The 13,318-nt window shown below is 51.6% G+C and overlaps 1 protein-coding gene across 1 annotated transcript in view; it reads left to right on the top strand.

Annotated features, from left to right (window-relative positions):
* The window catches only part of RASSF5 (Ras association domain family member 5), a gene marked incomplete at both ends in the record, with an annotated part of 69,036 nt that extends 56,745 nt beyond the window's left edge, over positions 1 to 12,291 (top strand). The window contains 4 exons of the mRNA XM_079728342.1: positions 8,508 to 8,618; positions 9,652 to 9,949; positions 10,442 to 10,557; positions 12,139 to 12,291. Coding sequence (XP_079584468.1) covers positions 8,508 to 8,618; positions 9,652 to 9,949; positions 10,442 to 10,557; positions 12,139 to 12,291 — 678 coding nt within the window. The remainder of the gene's footprint in view (positions 1 to 8,507; positions 8,619 to 9,651; positions 9,950 to 10,441; positions 10,558 to 12,138) is intronic.
* Between the last annotated feature and the right edge of the window lie 1,027 nt (positions 12,292 to 13,318).

Here is a 13,318-nt window from a genome sequence, read left to right as displayed (position 1 = left end):
CCCACATGGGGTCAATACCCCCCAGTCAAACTTCCCTTTGCCCTGCCAGATGAATGACTACTGATGCTGCTGGTGGTTACCATGGCGTTTACTGAGTGTTTACTGTATACTTACATTGTGCTAAGCACTTCCAGATGTGCAGTCTCATTCCGTCTCTGCAGTAAATGTATAAAGAAGGCCTTCTTATCTGCGTTTCGCAGGCAAAGCATCCCGAGTCTCAGTGAGACTGACTTGACCACGTTCACAGACGACCAAGGGTAGGGCCAGCAAAGGCCAACCTATGGCTGGATGTGCAGGCAGCGTGGCCTAGTGGGTAATAACATACCTCCATCATTGAATTATTTCAAGGATTAAATGAGATTGTGACTGCTAAACCCTGCGCATGCCTGGCTGTTGAGATTTTTATCATGATAATGAGGCTCTACAGGACCTGAACTTAAGTGCGAAGCTCCAGGGCCACAGGGCTCTCCCAGCCTCCTGCGTGGGGCTCCTGCCACCCCAGGTGACGTGCTCCTGCCAGTAGACAGAGGTGGCCATGTGAAAGGGTGAGGGATGCCATGCCCAGGTACCAGGACATGCTGGCAGCCCAGAGAATCCACAGACATGATGCCCACACACACAGAGCTGGGCTGGGCTGCCTGGGAAGCCGCCGAGGCTGGTCCCGGGTTGTGCCGTGCTTCTCCCGGTGTCCACCGTATGTGTGTCTCTGTCTTCCCTCCTCAGATAACCTGTGAGCTCCAAGGACAGGGACCACACCCCATGGGTTTCATGCCCCAAGGTGCCTTTCACAGTCCCCAACCCATGAGCAATTCAGTCAGTTACTGTTGACTGTCTGCATTGACCATGCTCCATATTTTTGTCTTTAGGGACTTCAGTCTCTTTCTAGTTTTCATAGCTCCTCTACATCCCCCCAGAGCAGCTCAAATTCCGCATGGTTCCGCTTGTATGGTTGGCTTCATCCTTCCTTCCTTCCTCTGCTGGGAATAACCTATCAGGGAACACAGTTAAGGGATTTGATTCTTTTATTTCGGGACATTGGACAGCTTCATAGAGGGACTTGTGGGAATCAATAGCTTCACTGCCCTGGGTGGGGCTGGGGGAAGCCATTCCAGAACACGGCCAGTCGGGGCTCGGAGGGGGCCCTGTAGTAAAGCCCCATGGGGCTTCCTCTTTCCCATCTGGTTGAGGCCATCACAAAGGGGCCAATGAACCCTGAATGTGATCTGAGCGTCGAGCAGGGTGTGCCCAGCCTGGACAGACGGGTGCCTGCCCCTTTCCTTCAGAGGGTCCTACTAAGGATGGGCCAAACAGAGACAGCAGGTGTTTGGGTCAGGCCAGCTGCTGGGCAGAAGGCATCTGCAGGTGGTCATTCTCCTGCAGCCGATGCCTGAGGCTCTCTCCCAGACAGAGGCCTGGAGATGCTTCCCACCCAAGGGGCAAAAGAATTGCTGCTGACAGATTTGCTAAGAGCTAAGAAAGAGGAAATGTGGCAAAGGCTCATGGTGACTGGCTTCCGGGGTAGTTTTTGTTTTGTTTTCTTGAACTGTGTGAGTTCAGAAGGTGTGGACCTACTTGAGCTTGGCCAACGTGGCGTCTGGCGGACGAGTAGAGAAAGCCAGTGGTGAGTAAGGAGCAAAGTCAAGTCGAAGAGAAGCGTCAGGCACGTTCTGTAGACCGGCTGTCACTGCTGCAGTGCAGACCTGCTGAGCTCCCAGCTCTCCTCCCAGAGGCCCCCATCCCCACACCCAGTTCTCTGAAACAGAAGAGGAAGCAGTGATGAAAGAAACCACCCTATCCTATCTTCTGTGTAAAATCTTAGAGCTGCAGGGGGCCTTAGAATTCTGCTGGTCTCGATTAGTGATTTCACAGGTGAGGAAACTGAGGCCCCAGGAGTGAAAGTGACTCACCAGAGGTCACAGGTCATTGGATGGTCTTGCGTTCATTCTCACCAAGAAATTGCAAAGAGCTGAGCCATGGGACGGGTTTCCAGCCAAAGCCCACAGCCCCACGCAGCCCACACCTTCTCAGCATCTGCTTCTTGGGGTGCAGGTTGGTATGAGGTGCTCCTGGACCTGACTGCTGTCCACGCTGGGTTCTGGGCTGAGTATCACCTAGGCTGGTCCACTCTCTCCCTGCCACCCAAGCAACAGGTATTTTTCTGACACGTCCTTGGAGGTCAGCCCAGTTCTCCGCTGAGCCCTGCAGAGGGTGCCAAAGAAGAATAATCATCAGATATCCTGTCTGACTCCCCCCAGGGAGCGTCTAATTGGGGAGATGGGATTGACACAGGTGAAACAATAATTAAACGGTAAAAGACAGCATATAATCAGATGCTAAAGGTAGCCATACAGGCTGTGAAGGCACCTCTGTAGTTCCTGGCAGTGGTGGAGGTAACATTACCAGGCAGCTGCGGAGGTCCACGGCACGTGGGAATTTGCAGCTTTGCTATGACAGGAATCTGAGGGTTTGAGGCCATGGGGCTGGTGTTTGGAAATGAGTCCCTGAGCTGGTGAGTGAGCTTAGCTGCCCACCTGCATCCTTCCTCAGGCAGCTTGCTGCCTCCGAATTAGAGAAGGGAGGAGAGAAAGCAGAACTCCAGTGAAGCTTTTGTCTACTTGTGAAAAGTGTCCATTAAGTGAGAGTGAAGTTACCAAAGGCCCATCCACTGGTGGTGGGAGGAAATACACAGGAAATACCTGATTCTTGATACAAGTATGATATCAGGAGAAAGGCGGGGACCAGTACAAACCTGTATACTGTATACCTTTCTCCATTTGGGAATTAAGATGTCAGGAACCTAAAAGATTAGGAGAGCAGAAAATGAGGAGATTGCTGTGGGCCAGAGAAATTGTCTCAGGAAACTCACAGAGAAGATGGAACGAGGGGAGAGGGGGGCTATGTATTCTAGGCAGAGAAACTGCACAAATGACAATGTAGAGCAGAGGTGGGCAAACTACTGTTCGTGGGCCAGAGTCCACAAATAAAGTTTTATTGAAACACAACCACACTCATCCTATGGTCGCCCTCTGCTACAGTGGCAGAGGTGAGTAGCAACAGAGACTGGATAGCCTACGAAGCCTAAGATATTTGCTCCCTGGCCCTTTACAGAAAAAGTTTGCCAAGCACTAGTGTAGAGAAAAGAATGAACAAACGCTATGACATGTGAACCAATCCAGAGGAACTGCTCCAGGAAAGTGAGAAATGAAATTGGCTAACAGAGATAGGACTTCATATGCCTGGAGTGATAGTTACAGTACATGCCTTTTGGATGGGTTCAATCATTTCCAAAATACCCATTATTTCATTTGGTTTTACCTTCGCATCAATCCTATGAGGCAATAAAGGATTTTTATACATGAGGAAACTGAGGCTTAAAAACATGATCCAACTCTCTCGATCACTTTTTTAGTAATGGGAGTCAGAACCTGAACACATGCTTATGTTCACCCCGCAGGTATTGCCTGAGCCTCTACCATGTGCCAAGCTGGAACTGAGCTCTGGCACCCCGTCGTGGAGCAGACAGGTGCTTCTCTCGCAGAACTCAGTCCAAATGTCAATCCAAGACTTACTGCACTATAATTCCTAGCAGAAAGCAAGATCATTTTTCTCCCCCTGTAGGCAATGGGGAACCACTGAAGGTTCTTGAGCAAGCATATATATTATCTGCTTCATGCTCAGGGGCACTGGGCGTGGAGAAGAGATAGAAGTATGGTGTAAGTCACTAAGGAGCTGCAGTCTAGTTAGGAAGAAAAACCAAGATGGATGGTCTACTTGGAGGTTAATATAAGTAGATGGATATTTAAGTGCAGGATAGTACAGTGTTAGCTTTGGATGTAGGTTAGCTCTAACCTTGCTGGGGCTCCATTTCCTCATCTGTGAAATGGGCACAATAATAGTACCTTCCTCATAAACTTGTGGTGAGGATGAAATGAGCTAATACACGCTAAGTGAGTAGAACAGTGCCTGGCACATAGTTAGCCTGTTAATAACAGTCAAGGAGCATCATCATCATCATACAGGGCTGAGGTAGTCAGAGAGGCCTTGACAGGTGAAAGATTTCAGATAGACAGACAGCAGTAAGATGATGAAAGCTGTGTGCAGGAGGAAGAGGCTGATAAGTTTAAAAAGAGGAAAAGTGAAATTTCTTTTTTTTTTTAAATATGTATTTATTTGTTTATTTGGCTGCATCAAGTCTTAGTTGTGGCACGTGGGATCTTCATTGCTGTGTGTGAGATCTTCGTTTCGTCATGTGGGATCTTTTAGTTGCGGCATGTGGGATCTAGTTCCCCAACCAGGGATCGAACCTGGGCCCCCCTGCATTGGGAGCACAGAGTCTTAACCACTAGACCACCAGGGAAGTCTCAAAGGGAAAGTGAAATTTCTGACAAAACTGAGGTTTGCGTGATTTAGGTCCAGAAAAAAATGGGCCCGAACGTATCTGATGGCTCCAGCACATTCTCCTCAGCCCACTCCTGACCCTGGGGGTCCCACTCATCACTGGGGCTTTCATGGGCTGCCTTGAGCTCAGCTGTGGAGACTAAAAGCCACAGGCTTCACTCAGAGTCTCTTCTTTATTGGGTCACTTCCCAATAACCGAAATTAAGACTTTACATATGTCATTGATTCAGATGCGGAATCAGCCAGTGTTTGGATTTTTTCTTCAAGTAAAATTCAGCTTCGGGTAAATCTGCTCTGAGATAGGCCACAGACCACAAGAGGATGGTCCTCTTTGTTTTGGTGTAATAATATTACACCCAATAACAATAACAATAATATTAACCCAATTATTGCATCCCAATAACCCTGAGAGTTAGAGAGGACACAGACCTTTCCATGGTTTAGGACCTATGAACACAAATCTGCTTTTCACCAGTGCCCTGGATGTGCTGGCTGCATTGGGAACAGCTCAACCCTCTGCCACCAATGCTAGGGGCTTAATCAGAGCAGATGCATCCCATGCCAGATGCACTGAGATGTATAAGCCTCCTAGGAGAGACACCTCACAGGGCAATGCCTGTTATCCTTAAAATCACAACAGAGTGAGCTCTCCATTCTGTCTCCATCTTGGGCCACCCCAGGAGACAAAACTCTGTCTGGTTTCTAGCTTTGTACCCATAGATGGAGACAAATCTTTCACTCTGAGAACTTGAGAATCTGGCAGGTGAATAGAAAGGGGGTCTTTGACTTATCCTCTGAAGATGGCCATATTATTGATCTGTTCACACCCTGGATACTGCCTTCTCGGTAAACCTTTGGGGCAGTGCATATCTGTGAGTGCAAAAGTGTTAAGTCTGCAGCTGGATGGGGACCCTTGAGGTCTGAAATTGCTTGGGAGGGGTCTATACCAGTTCTTCTCCAACATTGCTGCACATTAGAATCACCTGGGAGGTTTTTTAAAATCCCTCTGCCCAGGCGGCACCCCAAACCAATTAAATCAGATCTCCAGGATGGAGCCCAGGTGTTGTGTTTCTAAAGATCCCCCAGAGGAGTCCACATGCAGCCAGGTTTAAGAAGCACTGGTCGAGGTTTTCTACCATCTCTAGGATGGGAAAGAGTGGACTCCCGTAGCTATGGCTGGCTGGCTGGCTGGCCTGCTTTGGGAGGTGATTCATTCAGTCCATGGTCAGATCTTGTCTGCCAGATCTGGTGTGGGCAGCAGCCAGGGGTGCTGTCATCCCAGGGTGGGAGATTCAATGTGCTGGCCAGACAAGGCTCCTGGTACTCCCAGACGGGATGGAGATCAGGATGGCTGTTTTCTGCGTGAGTCCTGCAAAGGGTGCCCATGGCCACTTGCGTCACTTCCCCAGGTTTGTGGTGGGAAGGGGGAAATAGATGGGTTATCTGCTGAAGGAAAAGAGAACAGGAAGAAAAAACCTTAGGTTAAGGCAGCTCTGACTCTTACTGTATTCAAAAACAGGCTGGAATACTGGCCTTTGAAAGCCATGATGCAGCTGCCTTTTCTTACCAGGAAATGGCTATAGCTCATTTGGAAACTATGAGAGATCTTCCAGGAGCTTCTAGAGCTTCTAACTCTTTTTTGTAGATAAGTATGAGAAAGCTGTTAACTCCTAAGCAGCAACAGCCTGCATGTTTCAGAGACGGACAGAATGGAGTGTATGTAATGGTAACGGGATACTGGTCTTTCTGACTGGAAGCTCCCAGAGGGCAGCAGGCACGTCTGGTCCCATAGAGATGTGCCCAGTGGGGTGGGTGCTGGGGGCGGGGTCTCCAGGAACTAAGGGGGGAGGGACGAGGAATGAGAAGCTCCACTGTGATGGTCCCTGGGTTAATAAGTCGACAGCGAAAGAAGACACTCTGTGTGGCTCACACCACTTGCTTCTCAGCTCAAGAAGATGGGAGATGCCCTGGGGAGTACTTGCCCTTGGGTGGTCCTCGGTGGAATCAGGGTTCTGTTCCAGAGACCTGAGTGACCACATAGGAGAAGGATGGGCCCTTCATCCTGGCGCCTGCCTCCTCCTGCCAGAGGCTAGAAGTCCCTCCTTGACATCTTTACAGGTGACACGGTGGCCCCAGGTCCTGAGGCTTCTGGGGGCCCACTGAACGTTTCACAGGTCATGTAATTTATAGGTCTTGGTGTAGCAGCTGCTCATCCCAGCCCCGTTGCATGGAATTTCAGTGATCGCTATGAGAGTGGCTGAAGCGGCCATCCTAGGGTGACCACATGGAATTGAGAAGAGCACGGGTTCCAGACTTTGATGGACTCGGTTCCAGGCCCAACGCAGATGCTTACTAGCGGTGGGACCACAAGCATGTTTCTTAACCCTTCTGAGCCTCTGTCTGTAATCTGTAAAACAGGAATAACCTACGTAGTATGTAAGGTATGTGAGCGTACAGTGCTGTTCTGATCGAGACCCTCAAGGAAGAGTACAGAGGGGAGCAGACAGGCCAACGGAAGATGCTGTGATGGAAAAAGGATGTCAGCTCGTTTCCATGCTGAGGGGTGGGTGTGGGAGGCCACGCCCGCTCCCCTCGGCAGCCACAGAGCTTGACATCTTATCGGCTCTGTGGGATTGGAAAGTGGGAGGGCGAAGTGAAGGCATCCTGCTGAGTGTGACTTGTCTCCCATGGGCGGGCTGGAGGGAGGAGGCTGGACAGCTCTGCCATAGGAACCTGACATGTTCAGCTGGGTGGTGCTGTGATGGCAGCATGGCTGTGAAATTCCCCAACCAAACCAGACACCCACAGGGCAGTGCTGGGTGATGTCAGCCTGGAGAACACGGTTGCCCCACCCCTCTGGACCTCAATTTCCTCATTTGCCAAAGGACAATCCTGACCCACCCTGGGTCCACTAGATTTCTAAGACCAGGCAACTTCTAGGCAGGTTTTGACTGACTTTATTCCCCCAAACTGTGGCTCCTGTACTCCTGGCCACACAGGACAGCGTGAAGACAAAGCAGGGAAGGTGGGTGGCAATGGACTTGAGAGAAACCCAGGCAACTGACAGACGGACAGGTTTGCTTAGACCCCAGAATTCTCCCCTGAATTCTGTCCACAGTGTGAACATCGACCTGCATCTCCTTGGCTTCCTTCTTCCTGGAGGGGGTGCGGGGAGGGCGGGTGGCAGTCAGAAGAATAAATTGTGATGTCATGGGAAGAACACAGCAGAACAGACTGGCAACCCTTTTAGTTCTGCAGAGGCTGACTGCAGGGCTTTAGGCACGTTCCTAGACTCCTCTGAGTCTCCGTCATGTCACCCATGAAATGTGGGTAATAAACTCTTATCTTGCAGTTTGGGTTCTGAGGATTAACTGAGATAATGCAAGTCAGAGAGGAGGTGCTGAGTAAACGCTGGCTCTCCCTGTGCCCCAGCAGAGATTTATCCGCCCAATTATCACGGAAGGCTACAGCCCCCTGCCCCGACTAGTTCATGCATTCATTTGATAAATATGTATGTGTGTGTGAGTGTGTGTATATATATATATATATTCTTATTATGTGCAAAGTGCTGTGGCCAGTGACATGGGGCCTGGACTGATGCCCGTGTGCCCTTGGTCCTCTCAATCTGGGAGAATTGCTGTCATTCCCATCAGCATATACTGGGATCACGTGTATGTTCCTGTCTCTCCAGCTCTATTGCTACTTCCTTGAGGAGACGACCATGGCTTGCATTTCTTTGCATCTCCCATAGCATCTAAATGGACACCCTCCATAAGCAAAACAGCTCTGCTGATTCACCAGATTCATACCCAGTGCCTGTGTGCCGGGCCTTTTCACCTTGGTCTTGCAACAAGCCTGAAGGGTGGGTATTGCCCCCATTTCATAGGTGTGGAGACTGGGGCCGAGAGAGATTGAAGTCACTTCCCCGGGGTAGCTGGCTGCGCAGGGATTTGACCTTTGCTTTTTCTCAGCCTGGGTCCATCCCATTCACTGAGTGAGGCTGGTGCTCACTTATTCTCGGTTGGAGAGGCCTTTGGGAGGACGAGGTCATTCCCTTCCTCATCCTGAGAGCCATTGTACATCCACCCTCACATCTGTGTCTGTTCCAGAATGACTGTAAACCCGCAGAGGAGCCGTGGTGCCCGCCCACGCTGCAGGAGATCAAGCAGAAGATCGACAGCTACAACACCCGGGAAAAGAACTGCCTGGGCATGAAGCTGGTGAGGGGGCCTGCCCCGCACTGTCCGCCCCCTTCCTCTCTCCCCCTCCCAGCTCCATAGCCCCTGCCAGTGTGGCTCCCTTGCTCTCCCTCTGCATTCTGGGGGATACCCCCACCAGGGCCCTCCCCTTTCTTTGGGCTCCTGGAGGCCTCCAGGCTTGTGTGAAGCTGAGAGCCTGGGTTATCAGGGGTCTCCGTGTGTTTTAGGGAAGTAAAATGGGCTTTAGAATAAGATCCACATCTAGTCTCTGGCTCTTCCTGTTTTTAACTTGTGGCTTTGGGAAACCTTAACCTCTCTGAGCTTCAGTGTAAAATAGAGATATTAGTTCCCATTTGTCAAAGCGCTTGTGGGAATTAAATGATACACAAGTGACTAAGGGCCCAGGAGGCCCTGGGTAAGGGGAAATCGCAGCAACTCCTCCTCCCCTTCGTGGTCATTACAGCCTGTGTCTGCGGAAGCTTCCTTAGACTGTGAAGAGCTCAGAGAGAGGAGGGCACCAACTTTGTGCCAGGTTCGGAAAGGCCATCTTCAGTGGGGAGGGGAGGAGACAGTAGAAGAACCCTGCCCCCTGCTGGTGGCTGGCGGCAACTGGCTCTTTGGGGCTTCAGCCAGGTGGGGCGCTGGAAGACTCAGTCGCGGATAGGCCTGGGTTTAAGTCTCGCAGACTGCCGGGTTTTGGAAAGAGATGCAGGAGAAAACCCAGTGCACTGGTTCTCCGAGGACCTTATTACAGAGCCTTCCTGCTCCTCCTTGGTTTGGAGGGGCAAACTAGGGAGGCCACTCCAGAGACCCTGCCTCTTGGCCTGGGGACCCACCAAAGGCGATCGGCATCTGCCTCGTGACAGGGGATTTGGGGCAGGCGGCCTGAGCCTGTCGGGGGCGGGGGGGTGTTTGACTGGGATGGCACTGCTATTAGGAAAGGCCTCTGCAGCCCACCGGATCTGGGGCCACGGCCCAGAGTGGCAGATAGGATCAAACCACACAGACCCTCCTGGACCCCACATGACTTCCCCCCCGCCCCCCACCCCGACAGAGTGAAGACGGCACCTACACGGGTTTCATCAAAGTGCATTTGAGACTTCGGCGGCCGGTGATGGTGCCTGCTGGGATCCGGCCCCCGTCCATCTATGACGCCATCAAGGAAGTGGACCTGGCCGCCACCACGGACAAGCGGACATCCTTCTACCTGCCGCTGGATGCCATCAAGCAGCTGCACATCAGCAGCACCACCACGGTCAGTGAGGTCATCCAGGGGCTGCTCAAGAAGTTCATGGTCGTGGACAATCCCCAGAAGTTTGCACTTTTTAAGCGGATACACAAGGACGGGCAAGGTATGAGAAAGCTGGCTCCCACCCAGAAACTACCTTTCCCAAGTCTGTCTGTGCTCCCCAACACACTGGAGTGGGAGGATTGGGCTTCTCGTGGCACCTCCGTCCAGCCATCCACGTGGCATTAGGTCTGCGGAAGGGCCACACGCACATTCTGCCCTCTCACTGTGCTCCTCCCTCCACGTGTGACGACTTCAGGAAAACCACACCCTGGGCTCTCACTTCCTAATCTGTGGAATGGGACAGAACCCGCCCACCACTCCTACTAATCTTTTAGGGGATGACGTGAATGGAAACATGCTTCACACTCTAGCAGACACTGAAGATAAAGGTTGTTACCCTATTTATTCTTGTCAGGTTCATTTCGTTAGGTTGAAAGGATGGCCACTTCCATTTAGAAACACCAGCCTCTGCATTTCCAATCGGTCCCACCCATCCTGAGCCCCTGCCCTTCTTTTCCAAGATGAGCGCCCAGCCCCCTCTCTTGGTTTGCAGTGCTCTTCCAGAAACTCTCCGTTGCTGACTGCCCCCTCTACCTGCGCTTACTCGCTGGGCCTGACACAGACGTGCTCAGCTTCGTGCTAAAGGAGAACGAAACTGGAGAGGTGGAGGTAGGTCTGGGACCCTTTGTTTGGTGCACAAACCCAGCCTGCGGGGCACGCTGGGTGGGTGCGGGTGGGCGTTATCCTCACCACCCAGCACAGCAGGAAAATGTCTCAAGGCAGTTGAGCTGGGGTGAGTGCGGCTGAGATTCAGCATTTAAGCCAGGATTGTAAACGCCCTGGGGGAGCAAGTCAGGGCCTGTCTCTGGCAAGGCCTGTGGAAAGACAGGATTTCATGCGCTTTATTTCTGAAAACTCAGGGTGGAGGGGCGCTGAGAAACTCCCTGTGTTCCACCCAGGTTCTTTTGCTCCAGGATGGCCTGAGGCCCATCAAGCTCCATCCCTGGGCTCCACTGGGCATGGGTATTTTTGAGTCATTTGTCTCTCCCTGGTTCTTCAAAGAGGACCTCGATCCCCCAAGGGAAGCTCACCGGAGTCCAGGCTGTGGTGTGAAGTGAGGTGAAACCAAGCTGGTGGCCCCTGCGGCCTGGGCTGCGTGGCGGGTGGGGTCACAGAGGAGTGGCCGAGAGCAGGGTGCCTCTCACAGAGTTTGTCACACTGTATTCAGTGGAGGCCTGGGGTTCGGGGAAAGCAGTCTTGGGAGCCACTGTGGAAATCTGGGGGGTCCAGGCAAGCGGGGCCCTGTCCTTTCCCGGCCTCCACCAGGCAGCTCTGCTTTCCATCTGCTTTATATAGTGGAAGGTTTCGTTTGGAAAAAGTATTCCGCTGAAGCTCTTTGAACACTGCTGGCCCGTGGCAAGCTCACAGGTCTGGGGGTTTAGAGGCCTGGCTTCTAGTTCTAGTTTTGCTGCTATAAGCTTTGTGATTGTGGTGCTTGTGTCTGTGATTGTGGTTCCCTCTGTGGACTTCAGTTTTTTCATTTATCCAATGTGGGGATTAAACCAGATAAACCTTAATGTTCCTTTGCGCTCAAAAAGCTTAGGAGTCGAAACCCCTGGCCCCATGGGGGCCTCAGTTCCTGGGTCAGCCTGAGAGAAGTCAGACTTGCCTTCTTTCCCGAGAGGCCAGGTCCCCCAGGCCCACCAGGCTCTGCAGAGCTGTGCAAGTGACTCATCTCATCATCTGCTCTGCCAGCCAAGGGAGGCAGATACCCTAATTCCACGGCAGATGAGAAAACGGGCTGAGGTGGACTTATGTGCTCAAGGCCACACAGTGGAGCCAGGCTGACACCCAGTCTCCTGAGTCCAAGTCCAGCTCTCCTCCAGATGCCACTTGAGGGTCCGCATGTTGGGAGCCTGTTGCTGATCACCCCAAAGCAGACAGCTAGGTCCCAGGCAGCTCCAGCATCACTGTTAAGATCTCAGCGGCTATAGAGAAATTTAAGATTGTTGATCCTCTGAATAAAAATATGGCTTGTGGACTAGTAACTCTTGGCCACGAGATGCCAGGATTTGAAATTCTGTTGCTGGTGCGGCATGGAAACCCCAAGCTTTATTCGTCACATCTGCCTATTCAGTAGCAAACCATGTGCAAACGGTGTGAAGAGTGGGGAGAGCAGGGGCCCTCAGATCAGGCGACCACTAACCTGTCTCCTATTGTTTCTCCCCTGATCTCCCTCTCGCCTCACAGTGGGATGCCTTCTCCATCCCCGAGCTCCAGAACTTCCTAACAATCCTGGAAAAAGAGGAGCAGGACAAAATCCAACAAGTGCAGAAGAAGTATGACAAGTTCAGGCAGAAACTGGAGGAGGCCTTAAGAGAATCCCAGGGCAAACCTGCCTAGCTGGTCCTGCTTCCTCCTCTCCCGATGCCCACGGATTAATTTTTATTATTAGTTATTATTTTGCCACAGACACTTTTTCTCAGGACACCTCTGTTGGGTGCATCTGTGCCCGCCCAGCAGTTCCAGACGTGGCACAAAATCTCTGATGGACACGTGTGTGCGTGGAGTTGGGGCCTGCCCACCGTCACACTGTGTGCCCTCTGCACACTGCCCAGGAGCAGCGCTCGCTCGTGTGAAAGATCCGCCACGTCCTCTCACCATCGGCAAGCCTTTCACAAACCAAATAGTTGCCTCTCTCCACACCAGCCGGCAAAGGAGAGAAAAAAGATTTTAGAGATATATGTTCTTTCTCTGCCTTTTATTCTTTTTCAATTTCTTTCTTATTTGCCATCCACGGTTCCCTTATTTATGAGTCCAAAAATTGTAGCATATTCCTTTAGCAGGTCTGAGCTGAGCCCCTGAAAGCACGACAGTGCTCATAAAAGGACTGTCCCCCACTTTCCCCAGGTGCCTGTTGTTCATGCTTAAGGGAAAGTCATAAAGCCACTGGCTCAGGTCAGGAGCACCGAAGCTGAGATTGCCTGAGAAATTTCCAGAGAAGCTGCAGCCGGCCCTGGCCCTGATGGCCCAAAAGTCTGTGCACATGTAAACCCAAAGGCATATATATCTGTGTATGTGTGGTCTTCAGCCATATCTTTGTCAACAACTCTTTGTTTTTGAGTTACAGTTTTGAATTTAATGTTGCCATCATCCTCATGTGTTTCCACCAAAGGGAAACCAGCCATTTACCATTTTTAAAGTCTCCTGCTGAGTACAGAAATCAGGCAGTCAAAGCCAAAACATGTTGCAGATAAATGTGTCGAAGCTGTCTTCAGCCTTCCCCAGGCTAGAGAGCAGAGGCGGCCTGGCGGTCTTGGTTTCCCTTTGGCCTCCAGCACTGCCTCTCTCCTCCCACTGGGACTCTGGGATCTCCAGGTACCGCCAGAGGAGCTGCCTTGAGTACAGAGGGGGGAACCTCCAACTCAGC

This window comes from Hyperoodon ampullatus (assembly GCF_949752795.1).
Source record: "Hyperoodon ampullatus genome assembly, chromosome: 2".
In the NCBI taxonomy this organism is placed as follows: Eukaryota; Metazoa; Chordata; class Mammalia; order Artiodactyla; family Ziphiidae; genus Hyperoodon; species Hyperoodon ampullatus.
The sequence above is the reverse complement of the archived record's forward strand: the minus strand, read 5'-3'. Positions and strand labels throughout refer to the sequence as shown.